The sequence below is a fragment of the Ruditapes philippinarum genome, unplaced genomic scaffold (assembly GCF_026571515.1).
Source record: "Ruditapes philippinarum isolate M1 unplaced genomic scaffold, ASM2657151v2 ctg145_1_1_1_1, whole genome shotgun sequence".
Classification (NCBI taxonomy): domain Eukaryota; kingdom Metazoa; phylum Mollusca; class Bivalvia; order Venerida; family Veneridae; genus Ruditapes; species Ruditapes philippinarum.
Window position 1 is genome coordinate 131,861 of NW_026863036.1, and position 21,306 is coordinate 153,166.

The following is a 21,306-nucleotide window of genomic DNA, read 5'->3' on the forward strand; positions in this document are numbered from 1 at the left end:
ATTTATTTTCATCGAGTGGTATGAAATATGGTAATTATTATGCCACATCTTTTAATTTTAATCTATATTTCTCAATATTTTATTTATAAGTATATAATAAAATGCTTTATTTATTCACTGCTGTGAAATGGACCCATATAAATATTTCTGTATCAATGAATCAATATTTATCAAAAATTACTTCTAAAATAGAGTTTTTGCAGCCTGATGTCAGACAATTGTAATGGCTGCTGCAACTATGACTTCATTATCACAAATATTTCATTAATAAACCAGAGGTAGATAATTTATTGATCTGCTATTTTCATTAATTATTAGATGTAACTGTTGATATTGACTTAACAGTAGACAGGTGCTTCCCGACATTGTGTTACGTTCCCTGGTGACATTTGACTGTGAGCTGTTCCTAGCTTGTTCCCAGGTGTATGTATGGTTCCCAGCTTGATACTGTGCAATATAGGTGTGAACATTTTATAATAGGATCCAGTGACATTAATTAAAAGCTGTCGACAAATTTGAAGTCAGCTTGCCCCTGGGTGATTAAAGCTGATTATTTATTGTACAAGTATATATCATCTCCAGTGATAGGTCTATTGTCCTCTAGGGTAGTTGTTTGTTATATTTAGAAAAATCATCAGGTTTAATGTATATTACACCTTGCTTATTATAGAATGAGCACACTTCTTTGGTTCGTTTTATAGACAAAATTTGCAATTTGTCACTGAGGCAGCTAAATAAAGCATCATGATGAATGCTAGAATTTTACACTATAAATTGGATATGTATATTAATCAATTGACAAAGAAATACCTTTTAATAATTATTGCCATGTAATATTATATGGTCTTAATTCAATGTATATTTGTTACAGTGAACATCAAGGTGAATTTGCTTCTTTCATAGGTGGTGATATGCTTTCTTCACTATAAATATCCATGATTATGTTTTAAATTACCCCATTGATGATGCTGGAACATTAAGGACTTTCATATATAGATTTGGCCAAGATTCCCTTATTAAAGATTTATGATGTAAGTCACAAAAATGGCATATTAATATATCTTTTTTTTTTTAATTTTAGGAAAGAATTGTAAATTTGTTTTTAATATTTTACATCAAGAGCCTGTCAATGTTTTAATACTGAGTGAAAAAGAAATACTGAAAACTTTTACAATGTAATGAGCCGGTCGTTTTCTCTGAAATCTTTATTAGTTTTTATTAACGCATGGATAAAAAATATCGTAATTTGATGACCTCATTAAAATGATAAAAATATATTAATTTAAATTTCCAAAGTTTAGATTAAAAAAAAAAAAATGAAATTCTGAATGTAATAAATACAATGGTTCTTCATTTCAATTTTTTTTTTTTTTTTTTTTTTTTTTTTGTCATGTTGAGAAAAAATATAACAGCACTATAGAAATACTAATGGATGATATAAATTGTTGGCGTGAATTGAATGTTTTACATGAGATAAAATCACCTGATGAATTCTGAGAGACTGTAAAACTTAAGGGCTATAAAATCTTAGTACTCCCTACAAATAAAACAGTAATGAAAATTGCAATGTTTTGTAACAATAGAATTTTTTATGGCAGATATCATCGGCCAGTATCGTGTGAAGGTAATTTATCGTAATTTCATTGTGTTGTTGGAAGGTGGGAAAGGGGAGGAAATATATTAGGTACTGGTTTAACAAAGCAAGTTCCCTGGTTAAAACACCTGTACAATTATAAAGGTTTATCACTCCAAATAATGACAGATATTGATTTATTATACATGTGTCACTAGCATGATGGATAATCACAAATTTCGAAACGATGTCCTGCCGATTTTTCTTGTATTTGAGATGCACGAGAGTCTTGTGAGTTTCTCGTGGTCGTGGCTAAACAAAGGTTGTCATGCCAATGTGCTCTGAGCTTACATTGATTTTTTTTAACCGTTAGTTTCGTTCATTTTGTCATTGAATCCGATAAATTCGAGATTTTCATGAATTACAAATCAGTCATGTGGAGGCAGTTCATGGGAGTAGATACTAAGATAGAAGTCGGTTTAACGTAGTTTTCTGTTTCACATGTATGGTTTTCCCTTATATGACAGGAATAAAAAAAAAGAATTATTGAAGAATTGTTGTAAAATCATAATAAAAACTATGCAGGAAAGCCGGGGCTTAGTAAAAAAAAGAGCATTATTGTTTTGTAATGTATTATTGAAAATAATGTGCTGGAGGGCAGGAAGTGAAGCTGTGCTGAAAAACTACATGACCATATGTGTAGGAAATTAATAACGAAAGAAAATTATAAAATCTGATTTAATAATGACGGGAAATATATGGTACTTTGGTTGATGAAACTTGAAAATATGAAAAAAGGTAAAATATTGCTCTTTTTTTGTTGTATTTTAGCAAAATTTGTAAAGTTGTTATATAGCTGCTGTTGCTTAGAAATGGAAACATTATTTTTTTAATTATTGTGAAAAAAAATGAATTTTTCTGTTTATTAAAAAGTAAAATACATGTGTATTTTTTTATAATGGAAATATTGATATAAAAGGAGTTAAATAATAAAAAGAAATAAATTAAATACAAGTATTAATAATTATCTAGGTTTTTTGTGTTTTTATTTTCTAAAGAAAATGTACATCGATCATTCTTAATCTCTGCAGTTTTTATATAAATTTTTAATGAAAAAAAAAATACATAATTATTAATTCTTCTTTATTTTCATGAATATTTGTAAGAGTCACATTTTGTATAGGCCCTTAATGGGGCAATATTTTATATTTGTCACATTTAAATATAATAATAAAATTATTAAAAAACTCTGTTTATCTGTAAAACTTTCAAACATTAACAAAATAGTTATATATTTTCCAAAAATTATAAGGAGGCATGGGATATATTTAATTTAACTTATACATTTACATGTATCTCAAAACTACTTTATAATATTATAGTAATACATAAAAAAAACATTTTGTCACTGTTGGTATTAAATAATACCATTATTTATGCAGAATAATCAAAGATTAAAATTATAGGTGATTTTAGCAAATTTACTAAAAAATTGATGGAGACGCTAGAAACATGTACACAGGTTACATATTTGGTGTTGTTTTGTTTTTTTTGGCCCAGACTGCAAGACTTTGTTTTCAAATTTATAATCTACAAAAAAAATGATAGAGTATAATATTGTGTAGTTTGTCATTAGTGTACATGTTTTCATCAGTGAGATATGATTTTTCAACAATGAGAATTTGTGTGTGATATACTTCATCAGTGAAATATGATTTTTTTTATTTGTGAGATATTATTTATAATAATATATCATTGGAGAAATATCTTTCAGTTGTATCAGTGATATATCTGTAAGTTTTATGAGTGAGATATCATTTATATTATCATTGAGATATGATTTAAATTAGCAGTGAGATATATTTTATATTTCACACATTATACATCATTGCCTACAAAAACTATAATTAATTCTATGCTGTAAGAATTGGGGATACATAAAAAATAAGTTTGTCAGATATTTGTGCAAAGTAAAAATTATATTTTCTCTTCAAAAGGGCAAATATTTGCACATTTTCTAACAAAATTGTTAGAAAATGTGCAGAAAATTTCCCTGTTATATTTTATATAAAGTATGAAAATTGGGGGAAAAACAACAGCATTTTATGAAAATTTAAATTACCAAAAAGTTTTATTATAATTCCATTAAAACAGCTTAAAATTACAAATTTTGTAAATGATTGGAAAATTTAAATTGAATCATTAGAAAAACCATTTACAGAAGGAGAAAAGTCCTAACAAATTGTTTAATGGAAGAGAAAAAAGAATTGGTGGCAATTTTTAAAGAAATATAACTGGACAGAATTTCTTTTCTTTTCCCAAATTTTCTTTATATTTTGATATTGTTTAATCTTTTCTTTGCATGCTTTTTAAATTGAAAAAAAGGGGTGTTAAAATGAATGTTTTAAGTCTGTAAAGTATAGGATATAGATGCAGACTTAAGTTCCGGAGTTTCTAAAAGAATTGGCTATTTATCATACAGGAGCTGGGATATAGTGTGACATTTGTAGTGATCTCACGTAACCATCTCTCAGAGAAAATTGTGACATATTGCATAGTTGCATGGAATCGCACCCACAGCAGCAATTATTGAAGAAAAAATACAACAGGGATCAATGTTTTAAACCGGAGCGATAAAAAACATTTTCTAACGATTATTCACATCTCGCTCAAAAGAAGAAGGATGGAAATTTAAGTCTTGAAAATTCAAAACTCGCGTTAAACAGAGAGCATGCCAATACAGTGTGATTATTTTTGCTCCTCCCGTCAAAGGATTAATAAAAGAAAAGAATAATTACAGAGAGATGAATTGTGATTGGGTGATAATTTGAAAAGATCGAAGGAAAGCAACGGCGAAAAAAAATCAACAGGGTTAAGTCCATTATTAGAAGAGATGAATGTGTTGGTGAATTATTGTAGCTTTGATAAAGTGTTTGTGTGTCTGTCTGTGGTAATGGTAAATTGATATGTTTAGTTGATAACATTATTACAGTTATTAGTATGTAATAACAGCATGTGAAAATAACATTAAATTACTGTATATACATGTAATGATAATGAAGAATCACTGTATAAATTGTAAAGCATGCATTAATGGCATAAATATATTGTATTAGTAAGTGCTTTGTAATATTAAACTAAGAAAAAAATGATGTTAGCATGTTATCCATATATTATAAAGCAGTGTATGAGTACTTTGTAATAAAAACTCATTGTCATTTCATGTAATGATAACATAATGAGTACTAACATACTAACTATATTTGATTCATAATAATAAAAAGGGAAATGAATGTATCAGCATTTTATAAATGAAATTGTATCATAGTTTGGGGACCTTTCTGTTGAAAAAGTGTCAGAGTTAAATCGTATACATATACATGCACAGTGCGGTAACTGGAGTGCGGGTATCAGTTACCTGCACTCCAGATCATGCCCGTTGATTGGTTCATTTTTGCTGGGGTTTACATATTGTGACGGCAGAGAAAGGGAAAGCGGCAGAAATATCATATTTAGATGCTCGATCATTGGTTACTTTTTCCCGGGGTTTAAAATTGTGACAACAGGTAACGTGCTTTTATGTTTGACTATGATACAAAAGAGAAAGAACACCAAAACACTCGGCAATCTGATTTATACTCGGGGGCTACGCCCCCTCGTACAAATCAGATAGCCTCGTGTTTCGGTGCTCTTTCTATTACTTATAACATAAAGGGAAATGAATGTATCAGCATTTTATAAAAGTAATTATAACTTAAAGGAAAATGAATATAATTATCAGCATTTTAAATTAATAACATAAAGGGAAATGAATGTACCAGCATTTCATAAATTCATGAATTATAGCTACATGTCTTAATAATCACCTGATAATAACTGTATTTACAATAAAGTTGAAATACAATACTGGTAAATTTACTGTTATTTATTAATGAAACTGACAATTACTCGAATTTTTGTTATCCATACATTGTACTTGGCTTTAGATATAAGCTTTACATAAAGTATTTATTTGAAGCAGTATATTTTGGCATTTGAGTTCATGGAACACTGACAGTGATTATGGGTATACCAGACCGGGCTACACAATTTGCATGCATATAGTTTGATCACATACCCAAAGGTGTTGGGTACTTTTTATAGTACCTTATTTGACCTTGATATCAATGAAATTAGCATTTGACAGTTGCAGAACAAATCAGCTCAAAATATAAAGATTATTGAAGCAAAAATGTTATTGCAGCAAAAATGTTATTCAGTGTAAATGTAATTGCAGCAAAAGATGCATGGTAAAGGCTATTGCAGTGAACAGGCTAATTTTGCAAAAAGGTTATTGTATGGTAAAATTTATTGCAGTGTAATGGCTATTGCAGCAAAAAGGTTATTGCAATAAAGAGGCCTTTTTGGCATTGCAGCAAAAAGGTTATTGCAACAAAAAGGCCTTTTTGGCAAAAATGCTATCACAGTCAAATGCTAATTGAATGTACCAGCAGTCAAGCGAGCAGTCTGATATGGCTATAAATTCCTTCTATATATCAATACCGACCTCACATTTACTATGGACTGTTCCAAATTAGAAAAAAGGACAAGTCCATTACATAAAATTGGTTGGATGAAACAGGTTGAGAAGAAGGGTACTTATATTTTAATGGTGTATGCTAATATATAAAATGCTTCATGTTATTTATCAGCTTTGTATATTGTGAAATTTTGTTTTGTACATGCTGTCAGAAGTAATGTCATGTAACAGTGATATTTATGGAACTAATTTGTAAACATGGAATTTTTTACTTCTTTAGATATATTCGTTTACTATCAATACTAATAATAATAAAATTGCAAGGTCTGAAAAGCAAGTTTAAATTTATCATTCTTAGCTATATATCTTTATCGTTTAGTCAAAAGTATTAAAATATTTATTCTTTGAGTGGTAACAGCCAAACTGATTTTGTGCCGATGCCCACCTGTATTGAGCTTGGCTAGGCTGTATAGCTTTATATAGTCTGACCAGTTTTATACTGGCAACTTTAACTTTCCAAGCCATTCAGAAAAAGCAAAAAACCCACCACGTTCCTCAATCAATCAAAATGAGTTTATTTTGGCAATTTTTTGGTGGGAGGGGGCATTTGTTAAAAAAAAAAATGAAATAAAAGAAAGATATTTTGTATAAAAAATTATTTTTATGTGATGTAAAAAGTAATTCCTGCAAACTATCTTGTGCTTGTTGTTGTTGTAACTTCCTTTTTTGTTATCTCCCCTTTAAACTTAATCCTTAAATCTCCCCTTCTTATTTTATGAAAGGATTTTTACTTTGGTCTGTTTTAAAATTCAGTGCAATCAATTTCAGCAATCTTCTGAACAAGCCATTTCCTTTTTTCTCCCCACATGTTTTATCCAAAGCAAATGTGCATGCATGTTTTTATCAATTTCGGTGTTGTTTTTGGTGTTTTTTTACATCTCAATATTTTATTTGTTGTTTTGTTGAAAATTCGTGATCTGTCAAATTCTCAAAGCAATGAATTGGCAGGGATTTGGTCAACTGCAAATAATCCATGCATGATTTCTTCTTGGTATTTTGAAAAGGAAAAGCATTTTACAGTTTTTGGATGTTTTCGTCTTTTCTGTACTTAAATCTTTGTTTAACAATTAGTTTGGATTATCTCCCTTTGGTGCATAACCTTGTTTGAAGATAATTTGGATTGCTACCCTTTGAAGTGAAAAATATTTTATCAAAAACAGTCAGCAAGCACAAGATGAGTTGTTGCCCCTGCATCCTGCTTTGATTACCTATGGGGGAGCTTTTGTGGTTTAGCAATTGTGCATAAACCAAATTGCATAGTCACAAAAGTGATCCGGTGGGTAGGTTTTCACAACTAAACCAGTAACATTCTTCACTAATGAAATTCTTCACTTATGATTTGTATTCACAGATCAACTTGTGAATTGCATTAATGTTCATGGCATGTGTAGCATAAAAAAACAAACAATTAGCATGAGTTCACACTCACAAATTTCACCGACTTGGTCATCAAGGCGCACAATAAACAAGGACATGGAAAATAGAGACCATATTAAATCATTGCTTACAAAATGTTTTTACAGAGTTTGCACAGACATGGAAATATCATGGAAAAGTAGTCTATAATGTCATGGAAATGTCATGGAAATTCAGAACACAAAAATTTGTCATACAAATATCATGGAATTTTCAAGACTTTTGTGGAAATTTTGCCATAAATATCTCTTAAAGGAGTTTAAAAAAATGGAGAAAAAAAAACATAATGAGCAAAATATCAAAGACAATTAGTTCATTAAAAATTATTTAATTGATATAACATCCTGGGTTATCTTGGAAAATAGGATAGACTGGTCATAGGAAATATCATGGAAATATTATGAAATTTGACTTTCAGTTTTCTGTAACAATGAAACCTGGTTTTACAGCGGCTAAGGGATTATTAAATGACCCTTAATGATAGCTGCCCTTATTAAGTGGAGAAGATAAAAATGAGATGGAGGCTGAAATTATCACCATGGAAACAGGAAACCTGACAACTATAACTGGATGTGAAGTTGATGATTTTGTTAAGGGCATCAAGAAAAAAGCTTGGTTGGAAACAAAGCGACACATTTCCTTTATACTACATTAACTTTTATAGATGATGATAAATACCTGTAGTCTGGGTTACAGAGGATGGTGAAAAATGAAGACAACTGATCACTTCACTGAAATATGCTTTAAAAGGCTTGTGTCCGCAGGATAGAAAGAAGGTTAAACTGAAAATGTTGATGTGTAGGATGTTTGTTGGGGACGTGGACAACATCAAATGAATTGGTCATTTAGCGTAGATTTACAAACATTAGTAAATTGAAACATTTTGTACTTTTAGTGTCTTCAATAATAAGACAATTCATTGACAAAAGAATTTGTGTTGTTTTTTCATCTTTGCAAAGCATGCTCTTAAAAACTTCTTTTTCAGAAAAATTTCTTGTACAGCAAAATACATATGTATATGCATGCTTCTTTTAGTTTTCATACTTCTACATAAATCATGTTGTAGTACATATATTGAAACATACAAAAGCAGCAGTAAATAAATAAGCAAAATAAAAACTTTAATCTCTTGCTACATTTGTATGATAAATATATTTTCTTTAATTTGAAATTGTGTTATTAACTCTGGAATTAATTAGCAGCCTGACTTGTGTTAATGACTTCCTGGTTCTTTTTCAAGCAACATCTTTCTTGTCTACGGTATATATACTGTAATATTACTCTCCCTTGATATATAACTTTATTATGAATATTTGATGAGACAAGCAACACTTATTTTAAGTATTTTCGTCTGACTTGATAAAGGGAGGCAACTCTATCAAGTCAGTAAACTGTCAAGGAGGCCAACTAAACTTACATTGATAACACCTTATATAAACACTGGAAATATTTCAGTGAAAATAAAATAATCAGTGACAAACTGTAAACATTTAATGTTGATTAAGTTAAAAAATACAAGAAAAAATCCTGAACTTTATATAGGCTTGTGTCTTACTTCTCTTATTTTATTCCATCTTCATTTACATTGTACGGAAATAGAAAATTTACCATGTGTATGTTAATCGGAATAGAGGGGGATTGTTTCCTTTAAATATATACAGAGTGTGTTTGCACCACCACGTTGACGGAGTCGATTTTATGATCATTTTAAGATCTTGATACTATACTTAGAGTGTGATATAGTATTTGATTACACCTATAATTTTGTTTTCTTTTTTATCTATAAGATGGAATAGGCGATGTAAATTCGAAACATGATATATAATTTGTAAATTTCAAGAGAACTGTCTGTCACGTCTTTATATATAATTTGCAAATTCCAGAAGTTTTTTTTAGGGCCGTATAGTTTTTGTTAGAAAATACGGCCTATATATGATTGTATATTTTACCAGATTAATGGATCTACAATATATGACAAAAAATTTGCTGGTGTGTTTATGATTTTAATAAGATTATAAAGTGGTTAAAAGGTATAATAATTGTCTGACTGGAAGAAATTTTGATATTTTTTCTGTATTTTGTCATAAAATTTAGTATGTTTTATGATGTGTTCTTATATCTGATATAACAAGATTAAAACCTGTTGTTTCCCTCTACATCAATCTTTTTATAGGAATATTTTACTTCAATTTGAGATTTACCTTGTACTCGTAACCTAGAAATTGGCAGAATCCAAATTTCCTGCAATAGTCCAAGGATTTAAAGATGCTTGTAGCATCCTATTGATAGATATTGTTATAAAGCAGGAAAATGTTTGATAAGTTAAGCCATTTATGGTGATGATATTTTTTAACTTGCTTGCCTTCACACATGCTGGCTGCCAAAACTTTATAAGCCAATTTCTTTCATCTGATGCAGCATTAGTCAGAGTATAAAAACGGGTACGCTGAAGTCCTCCCTCAATTGACTAATATTATTTATAGTATTTTTCTCTCTTATTTCAGAAAGGTGAACAAGTCTTACAGGGGGCGCTCCTGCCCAATCGTTGTACACTGCAGGTATGATATATATTGTTATATGTTTGTTGTTTAAATGCCAGACTGGAACATTTAAGGGTAGGCTATTGTAACTAGTATAGAGCAACTCGGGCCAGCATACATGTTTGTGAAGTTTTACAGGCTGTATTCTTAAGTGTTGGCTTCGCAATTGTAAAATGATAATGAAATCTTCTTAAGTCAAAGAACCACATGTCCATTATCTATATTAACCCTTTGCCTATTGGCTGACTGGTGCCAACTGATCATGGTCGCCACTCTCTATCCAAGTACTGACTATACATGTACAATGAAATTTTTCCTAAAAGTAATGAATATTTTTGTCCAGATTGATAGATAAACAATTAACATATAAGATATTAGTGTGACAGGATAAAGCAATATTAAAATTTAAATTTTCGTTTTATATTCCACTATGATTGTTAAATAAAAAGACAAGAGGAGGATAACATATTATTGTTATACATGGCTGCTGAAAATGTTTAAATTAACTTTTATTTTAATGTAAGAATGCAGTTGTGTAGCATATACATGGGTAAAGTAGCTGTACATTTATGGTTGTTTGCTATAATTATAACCATTTATATTACTGGGTCATATAACCTGCTGAAAATCTATGACTAAATTTGTCATGTTCTTCATTCAGACTACCAGTGTTTTGTCTTCAGCAGTGATGAATTGTAATTAAATGTCAACCACACATGGTCATCACCAATTCTTGAGTCTGTAGTCATGTAATGCAAAGTGTCATTATTTTTGTTCAAACATGCCAAAATTAGAACCCTTTTACAAAGCTTTCCGCTTGATTTCTTGCTAATGATGGACACGCCACTCCTGAATAGGAGAAGCATATAGTTAAAGTGTTAGTGTTGTACATGTATTCTGTATAAACTGCCTTTAAATACCACAAAGAAAATATCCCATACTCCCTTGTATTTCTAAAATGTATTATTTATTACTTTCAGTGATGGGTGTGGTCGCACAGGGACTTACTGTCTTGTCGACATGGTTCTTAACAGAATGGCAAAAGGTTTGTACTCTACTTGTGGTAAACTGTTAGATATAGTTGGTCATAAGTTTTGGTCTAGTATACAGGATGGTCAGTGCTTTTACTCAGGGGCTGACTAATTTATGTCCAGAAATATGCATAGAGATACATCTTAAATAATCCTCCATCAGTAAACAGTGGAATGTAGCCATATGATCTTAACAGTGTTGTAGTGATTTGAATTTCACCAAGAAAAAAAAATCTTTTTAGGGAAAGGGTTTTTATGGATAAAGACTTAAACTTGTCTGTAAAGAAAGGTTCAGTTTGAAAATCAGAAACTAAAAACGCCAAGGCATACAAATTCTGGTTTGTAAACAAGCACCTATAACTTAAAGACAAAATTTTAGAAAAAGAATGAAGATTCTGTCTTTTTTTAATTTTTAAATGTTTACCAATTACATGTACAAACATGGATGCACATGAACTATAAAATATAATTTCCTCAGCAATGTTCTTTCATTAAATGCACTATAAATTTTTATAAATTTGTTTGTGAACAAAGTCAGAAAAGTTGTAAGCTCCTTATGAAGTAGCAAAAAAGTGTGTTTCATCCTTTTCCTTTATTTAAGCTCGGAAAATAGTCCCGTTTAATACTACAATAATATTTGACAGATATACTAAGCTGCATTGTTTCTAGAAATTGAAGCAAATTGATCTATGCTATTCTCTCGGATTTTAATATTTCGAAAGTAATCCTCGGGGACGTGCATGTCTGCCTTTCTATTTAAACTTATTTAGAAAAATGACAATAGTGGTATTACATTGATAATTTGTCATTTATAATTAATGAGAGACGTCTGCTAGTGTGTTCACAAGCATAATCTTATGTTAGGGTCGTATCAAGTTACTTTATTCACAATTTTTTTTCCCTCTAATCGAAAGTCTTCCGTATGTAATTATATTTCTATTTATAGTTATCACAAGGTGCTGCTTGTTTTTCATGTTATATAACCATTATATCTTATTTTCTAGTACATACAGCATACATGCCATGTATCACATGATGGGGGCAAATTTACAATATTGGTATTACATTGACAAAATCCCCTGATTAAGGACCTCATCTCATGATCTCCCGCCACATGTTTTTCTGTGTTTTCTGGATCCATAAGATCTAATGAGAAAAAAGTCTTAATTTCTTGTCATTGTTTAAAAACTTACCAGTACATTATATCCGTCACAGAAAGTTGTAAAGTTGATGCCATATGCTCGCTGAATAACACTCTCTCAGACTTTTTTTAATGTATTGTGTCTGAATTAAATGACAATTAATGTAATTATACCTCTATATACATATATGTCTTTCTATAAGAAAATTAATGTCCATGTTACAACAGGGAAATCATTTCTAAAAATAAATAAATAACATAAAAAGAAGACTAATAAACTGTCTTGAAGCTCATTAGAAATAATAGGGCTATTTTTACATCCTCAGATCAATAATTCTTGCATATCAGACTGGCGTTTCCGTTAGTTTTACCCATGCCGGAAATGTCATCTGGCATGGGGGGTTCCAGATGAGTCGCGTGCTGTACAATGGCACGATAAAGTTGACGTCATTTTACCGTTATGAATAATTTTGTAATTCATACGCTGTTGAATGAAAGTAGTTACGGTTGTAATGATATAAATTTTCATTGAAAATAAAGATAAAGAATTTAAAATATAATGGAATATGGTAGAATATGCAAGAAAAAATATCTGACATATGTTTGCGGTTCGGATCGGAATATCCGTCCCTCGGTCACCCGCCCATGGGCGGTAACTCGGCAAGCCTCGTTACCGCCCAATGGGCGGGTCACCTCTGGACGGATATTCCGATCCGAACCGCAAAATATGACAGATATTATTAATCTAGAGGGCATTATTGCTTTTGGTCAGTATGTCTGCTTGTCACAAAACGTTAAACAAGATCATAGGAAAGATGACCTTTCACCTTCAGCTTTCAAACATCATATCAGCTTGCACTTTGATGAGCTCTACCTGCCAAAGCCATTTAATGGTCACAGGATTACATTATATTGAAGAAACGTTACATTCAAAATTAAAATATCTTTTTCTGATTTTCAACTTTCATCCATGTACGGGCATTCTGAACAAACTCTTTAAAGGTGGGCTTCATAATTCAATTTTGAAATACCTGAAAATAAATAATGGACAGTGCCAGGTTTAATGTATTCAAATTTATTTTAGTTTGATTGTGTAGGAAAATAAAAGCTTATTGAAACACTCTAGAAATCGTTCCTGGAACCAACCAGTACTAAGCAATGAGTGTTAAGGTTCTTGCCTACGGAACAACAGCTTGCTCCTGACGGGGTTTGAACCAATGCATACAGCAATCTTTAAATTACTAGTCCGATGTGTTAACAGTTTGGCTACGCTGCCACACAAAACATTTAAAACAGAGGAAGTTCATTACACAAATTCAGTTGGTAAATGATGAATAGTTACTGTTATTGTACTCAAGTTATAAAATTAAAGTTGCATACCAAACAAGTTCAATGACATATTTGTATAACATGCGTACGTATGAGAAGATGAATTCAATTTAGAACATGTCTCATAGAAAATGATCTTCTTGTGACAATGTATAGTATTACATTAGAATACAAAGTTTTATATCACAGTTTACAGAGAACACCCACGTGCTGATTTCATACCTGGCCTCTACAAGACATTTAATATTAAATAGGAAAAAATCTCTGGTTACCGTGGCAACGTGTAATATTTAAGTTAACACCATATGAGAAATTTATTTCTTTATCCCCCCCTTTCCCTTCAATTCTATGATAGTTTTTGCTAATAACAGTTTTTCTGTCAGTTTGAGTTTATAGGAATAGGATTTTCTTTGAAAAAGCAGATGTATACAGTTTTTTTCTCTTAAATTCTGATATTTTAATTTGTCTTTCTTACTTTTGTGCCTATGATGATATTTTCATATTAACATAAAATCTTATGGTGTTTGTGTGTGTGTGTTTTTGCTAAAAATTAAAATCAGGTAATTAAAATCTACAAATGAGCCACGTCACGACAAAACCAACATAGTGGGTTTGCGACCAGCATGGATCCAGACCAGCCTGCGCATCCGTGCAGTCTGATCAGGATCCATGCTGTTCGCTATCAGTTTCTCTACTTGTAATAGAGTTGGTAAGCGAACAGCATGGATCCTGATCAGACTGCACAGATGTGCAGGCTGGTCTGGATCCATGCTGGTCGCAAACCCACTATGTTGGTTTTGTCATGGCGCGGCTCAAATAGTTTTTGTGTTATGGTGTTACATGTTGTATACACCTCCAAATTTAATGCTAGAAACTTGCTACTATTTCTAGTTTTCTCATAGAATTTATTTCTAATTTTTATGCCCCTGCCATAAAGTGGCCAGAGCATAATAGTGTTACCCTGTTTCGTCATTCTGTCATCGTCAGTTTCAGTTCATTATCTTCCCAACTGCTGTACACATTCAACTCAAGTTTGGCATATGGATATGTTAAAGAGATATTCAGGTCAAGTTCAAATTTGGTCAGAGCTCGATGATTTTTGACAGAGTTATGCCCCTTTACTTTTGAAAAAAGACTTAAGAATTTTTCAATGAAGATGTTTTTTTTTGACAGTTATGGTTTAACTAATATTGGTAAAGAACAAATGGATAATTTTATTACCTTAGATATCCAGTATAAACTCATTATTGGTGTTACAACATATTTCTAGTTCTAGTTTATTCTACCATTCTGTTAAAAAGCCTGTATAACTTGTGAGTCTAAGAAGATGACTTAAGTTAAATGTGATTTAACCATTTATTAACCTGCAAAATTTGTAAAATAGACCTGCTAAATAAATACTTGTAGAGAATTTTACAGCCAAATGTAATGTCTGATTAGACTGCATGAAACTGCAGGTTAGGTTGGTTCTATATTAGTGTCAAAGGTCAATAACTTTTGGTTCAAGTAGGTAATTGAAATGTTTAGAATATTTTTCTAAAGAATTTAAAATATAAATGTTCACAATTATATTTACAGGAGCTAAGGAGATTGATATAGCTGCCACCCTGGAGCATATTCGGGATCAGAGAATCAGTATGGTCAAAACTAAGGTATGTCACATCTATGCATCATTGCAACCTACCCCACCCACAGCCTCCTCTGTGTTTTAAGATAGAAGAATTTTTTTCAATAACTATTAAAGGCCTTTTTCTTTATTTATTTATTACATGAAAATTATTTTCAAATTCAAAATTTAATTTTTCTTCATTCATTACAGTAAAAATTTTGCTGAAGGTATTTGTGAATGGTAAAAATTTGAGTTAGAGATCAACTGTTATGGTTATATTCCAAAACCAGTTTTAAAAGTGCAGCTGTTGTATTTTACTCCCTTATTTTGCTTAGGCTATAATGAGCTGATTTTTTTTATAGACAGCTGTTAAATTGTACCCCCTCCCTTTATTTTTTCGTATTCTTTAATTAAAACATGTTGTTTTTTTTGTCAGTTTTGATTATTCAGCATTAGTATAACATGTAAAAATATGTGATATGGGAGTACTCTGTGTTTAGATGAATTTTTTTTCAATTTTATTTTGAAATGCAGTAATATAATCTTCTGTGGAAAATTAAACTTTCCTTTAAAATTAGCTGACTTCAATTTTAGCTGAAGGAATTTTTTATATTTTCTATCTAGTTGCTTAAGGTTGCATTATGGGAGTTTTGTAGACTGGTAATAGTCAAATGAGTGAGATTTCAGTGACAAAAAGTGGGCTTAATTAGTGGGGAAAATTAGAGTAATTTTACAGCAAATTTTGTAAATTTTGCAGCATGGATAATTTGGAGGTCTTGGAATCAATGTAATTTCTGCTATTTCTAGGAGCTCAGTGTGTCATTTGTTTAAACAGAATTTTCCCTCAGAGACATTTTTGAAAGTGCACATTTTAAGTGTTAATGACATGTTAAGCCTGTTGCAAAGATGTGCAGAACATTAGCACATCACATGCACTGCGAATGTTCAAGTTTTTTTTCTTCTCTGTTGAAAATTATGTTGAATTTCTGTTTGTTGAACTTGTCGCCAATTGAAATGTTGTTTTATTTGTTGCTTTTTTTCTCTATAGAAGAAAAAATATGTTTCTTTTTATAATGAAGAAAATCTTATTTGGTTGCTTTTTTTTCCTATGGCAAAAAGATGATTGAAATTCCTTCCTTGAAACATGATAGTGGCTGAGGTTTTCTTTATAAAATGGATTGGCTTTTCAAAAATATTTGAATTTTGTTAGTATTAGCCAGGTATATTATCTTGTATTAGTTACTGTTGTTTCATTTTCTTTGGGGTTTTTTTTTGTTAAAATGCCTTTTTAATTTATCAGTCAGTATAGATGAACCATTATTATCATTTTTCCTGGCATTTTATTCTTTGTTTACACATTTGTATACATTGTTTGTTTCTATCTTGCAGGAGCAGTTTCAGTTTGCTCTGGCCGCCGTTGCAGAAGAGGTTCATGCCATTCTGAAGGCCCTCCCACAGTAGGTCACATGACTTTTCAGAGTCAGTCACATGACCTGATTCTATAAATAGAATCAACACACTGAATAATGGAATAAAGAACTACTTATGGACTTTTTTCTTGTTAATTGTATTTTGTGAATTAAAATTGTTCAATATTACTTGATGTCTATTTTAAGAGCAACATAAATTATCATTTTTGTTGTGCTAGTGAATAAATGTTCCCATATTTTTTTCTTCAAAAAAAATTAATTAAAATGACTATAATTTTATACAGATAAGAACAAACCTCCTGGCTCTTTAAAAGAATGATTCATTAAAAAGTTTGTTCAATGATTGTGTTTTGGTAGAATAAAGTATGACAGCTGTTGTATTCATTAACATTGTTACATAACAATATGCGCTTAGAGAAAAGACAGAGAGTTTAATAGTATAAGATTGTATTTTCCTTTTATGTTTCTTAAGTAATATAAATCATATCTTGCATAAGGATCTGACATTAATTTATTATGGTCTAGTTTGCGATAAAAAATAATGATTAATCATATACAAAAGCTAAACTAGTCTCTGGCTAAAAATTATCAATATCTGATTGGTTGCTTTCTTAATGCAATTTAAATATCTGATTGGTTGTTATTTTTAGGAAAAATTCATGTATCTGATTGGTTGTTATTTTTAGCACAATTTTAAATTTTACACATTGCAAACTCTGTCTTAAGAGTCTGATCTTAACTCATAGATTTAGAATAAGTTTGTTGTTTTAATTTTAGGAAAAGTTTTTTCTGATTGTTAAGGTATGTAACCAAAGACTGTTAAACTATTGAAAATGTATTTTATTCCATTGTTTTGTAGATTATATGAGGTGCAGTTTGTAAAATGAATGAATTTAATCAAATTTCTATGGGTTTTTTTGTTACGAAAATATTCCTTTGATTATAAATAATTTGAGAATACATTTTAACATATTTTGTATATTTTGAAATGAGAATTTACCGCAGTAATATTGTGAAATTTTTACTTTAACAAAGAACTGTTAAATTCCTCTTAAAAATTGAAAAGTTGTTGTGACAACTTGTTACCCCAAAAGCTGTTGCCTTCTTTTTCCCATTGGTTTTTGTTTCAAAATAGCTCTTTTATCATGTAATGATGATAGAGAAGGTTAATTCTAGTGGTTTATTGTGCAATATACAATGTCTCTTGTTATATCATTTCAAAATGATTGTGATATCTAATAAAAAAGATATTTAACAGAAATGAACTAATTTGTGTTTTATTTATGTTTCTAATGTTCTTATTCAAAGAAATAACTCTTTAATGAAAAATGAGTTTGTGAAATCTCTTGAATAGGAATTGCCCTAAGATAAGGGTATTAATTGATTGTTTTTGAAAGATCTTAATTAAGACCAAAAATATCATTCAGGAAAATTATTTTTTCACAAATTATAAACGCGACTTGCAAATGATTTTTACATTATGTAATTTTTTTAGGGATTACAATATATTTATTATATTTATTAACTGATTATAATGTTAATGCTGTTTTGTTTGAAACCTATACTAAGCTTTTTTCAATTCATTGTATTTTAAGGCATAGTTGTTTATTGACTTTGATTAGTTTTTTTCTATTTTATTTAAGAAAACATTCCTTTTAAAGTGTCTACATTCCTACAAAATCCATAAAAATCATACTAGAGAATGAACTCTGTAAAAAGTCCTTAAAGTAAAACAAGGGAACAAACTCTATTCAAAGTCCTTAAAATAATGCAAAGGAGTGAACTTTGAACAAAATTGTGACTTTTATTCCAGTCTTGAATGACATTTTTTACAAAACTCTGCACATAATTTGCCAAAAAGTTAATAAAACTTGTTCTGTTTATAATTATGTAAGTGAGTGAATTGTGACAAGTAAATTGTTAAAGAGGAAATAGTACTTTCAGTAACTCATATTTTCTGTCTCACTGGCCTAAACTGCCCTGTATAACAATTTCTATGTAACCAATCACATAATGCTAAGAATCAGTTAGATAAGTGATCATTTTATAATGTTCATAAACTTTAAATCTTTAGCTTGTCATCTACATGAGTTCATTTTAAAAAAAAAACATCTTATTTAACATTATTTTTTACATTTTACTGAACATTTGCCTGACAATAAATGAAATCAAATATTTGCATACAAATAACAATAAGCTGGTTCTGTCTCGATAAGGTGGTCTCTGTTAACTAGTCATTATAAGCTGATAAACTTTTTCACAATAAGATGCTCTATATAAACTTTTTCACAATAAGGTGCTCTATATAAACTTGTCACAATAAGGCGGTCTCAGTTAACTTGTCACAATAAGATGGGCACAGTTAAATTGTCACAAAAAGCTGGTTAACTTGTCACAATAAGCTGGTTAACTTGTCACAAAAAGCTGGTTAACTTGTCACAAAAAGCTGGTTAACTTGTCACAATAAGCTGGTCACAGTTAACTAGTCACAACAGGCTTTTTCAGTTTACTTGTCACAATAAGCTGGTTAAATTGTCACAATTAGCTGGTCTCAGTTAACATGTCACAACAATGTGATCTCAGGTAAATAGTCACAAATAACTTGTCTGAGTAAACTGGTAACAATAAACATCAGTCTGTTAAATAGTCTCAATAAATCTGGGTTTCAGTTAACAAGTCACTATAAACTGGTCTTGGTTTAAAAATTTGTTTTTGTCACAATAATTTTATGTCTCTATTGACTTGTTAGAATGAAATCATTTTGGATGTTATAAGATTGTTGTTGTTGTAGTCGTGTTGGTTTACATTAAATCTTTGTTCATGATTCTTTTATTTTCCCTACTTCTTTCAATAATCTCTTATGGCAGATGCTCAGTAACCTTTTCAAATATAAATTAAACATTTAGTTATTACCAAGAAAGACCAAATAGGTGACACCATGAAAAGAAATATGTGTATGGAGGTTGTCTTTATTCACAGAGTAAAATTTAATGATGGGAAATACTAGTACCTGGTGTTTTAAGTCAAGGTGGTCTTTGTTAGCAGATTGCCTAAATGCACAGGATAAATACTGACAACATAAAGAAATGTCTAACCGTCAACTACATTTATTATAAAATCAATTTGCAATTCATATTTGTTCTCCATTAGTTTCTGTTCCATGTATTTAGAAAATCCCACCGTGTGTGTCCCACCTACATATTGAGTATTAGTATAGTGTATTGAATAAGTGCAATATCATAAATGATTTATGCATTTAACCCATTTTTGATAAAGTTTAAACACTAGTTAAATGAATTTTTGAAATATATTAAAATGTGTCTGATGCACAAGGGAAGTAACTGATACATTTTTTCCTAATAATGGTTTTCTCCCTTTGAATACCAAATGTAATTTCCATATTTGGTGGTTTCCTACCTTACTGTTTTGGTGGTTTCCAACCTATTTTTTTGTTACATCCAGTTGTTATATTTCTTGTTAAGTTTTATCTCTGATAGTTTATCATTTATATTTACATATATATTATATACACTATGATATTATAGGCTTTATATATGTATTTCTTTGATATAAATGTAGGTAATTAATTAGAATCATTACTAGAAATTTAATGGCTCTACTGGTAACTTTAATTTTTTATATCTCAATATTTAGGAGTTTGTGTGTGACTTTCTCATGCTTCCTTCTAGATGACAAAACATGTTTACAGTGATAGAAATGAAATATTGCTTTTTTCTACATTGTACTTTTCTTACCATTCTATTCCTTTACATTTTATATCTAACATTTTAAGAAATTAAAAAAAATACTGTAGCAATTTTTAAACCATGTTTATCACATTAAGAATTTATTACTAGCCTAGCAAGTAATTTATATACCTTTTATTAAATTTTTAGACATGTTATTAATCTTCAGATATATTTTTTTTTACATTGGTATGTATAAAAACAACAAATACTTTGTAAACATACTATTTTATATATTACTGCAGTACAGAAAATTAAAAGAATAAATACATATAAAATCTATTGCTTTAAAAATATAACTGTGTAATCTTAGTTTAATGTTTGTGTTTATTCATTTATTCATTTTTTGGCCATTTTAAAAAGAATACTTTACTCAAATTAACTTTGAACTTTGTTTGAAAGTTTAAATAACCACAAAAACATGTTTAAATAAACTGTATCTGTTAATGAGGTGTTGTTTTTTTTAAAATAATTTTTGCATCTGATATATAGATTTATACATTTTAATATTAAAAACAGACCCAGTTTTATAGATGATCAATTTAATATGTGAGTAAATACATGATCACTTTGCTATGCTTTTTCTAACTGCTAACTTATACAGCAACAGATACAAAAATTTGGCACCAAGACAAACTACTTGTGAAATATTGCAAAATTATTAGTGTTAAATTGAGTAAATGTCCTCTTTTTTCATGGCTGCTCATTAAACTTAACATTATTATCATGTATATTGTTGTATGTTTGAAAAGAATGCATGAACCAAGTCCTTTAAGTTGTCATCAACATTTACAAGAAAAAAAGGTTAAAGTGATAAATAAAACATTTTAAATTTTTATGTGGTCAAAAGAAAATACAGTATTAAAGATCAAGGAACAATACTGGTATTTTTATTTATTTTATATTTCGAAT

At 29.9% G+C, this 21,306-nt stretch overlaps 1 protein-coding gene across 3 annotated transcripts in view; it reads left to right on the plus strand.

Moving 5' to 3' along the window:
- Nucleotides 1–20,855, plus strand: part of LOC132720954 (receptor-type tyrosine-protein phosphatase N2-like) — a 147,727-nt gene extending 126,872 nt beyond the window's left edge. For all 3 annotated transcript variants that reach the window (XM_060705200.1, XM_060705202.1, XM_060705201.1), the window contains 4 exons: nucleotides 10,073–10,126; nucleotides 11,089–11,153; nucleotides 15,188–15,261; nucleotides 16,608–20,855. In XM_060705200.1, the coding sequence (XP_060561183.1) occupies nucleotides 10,073–10,126; nucleotides 11,089–11,153; nucleotides 15,188–15,261; nucleotides 16,608–16,679 (265 nt within the window). In that variant the 3' untranslated portion in view covers nucleotides 16,680–20,855. The remainder of the gene's footprint in view (nucleotides 1–10,072; nucleotides 10,127–11,088; nucleotides 11,154–15,187; nucleotides 15,262–16,607) is intronic.
- Nucleotides 20,856–21,306: the final 451 nt, after the last annotated feature.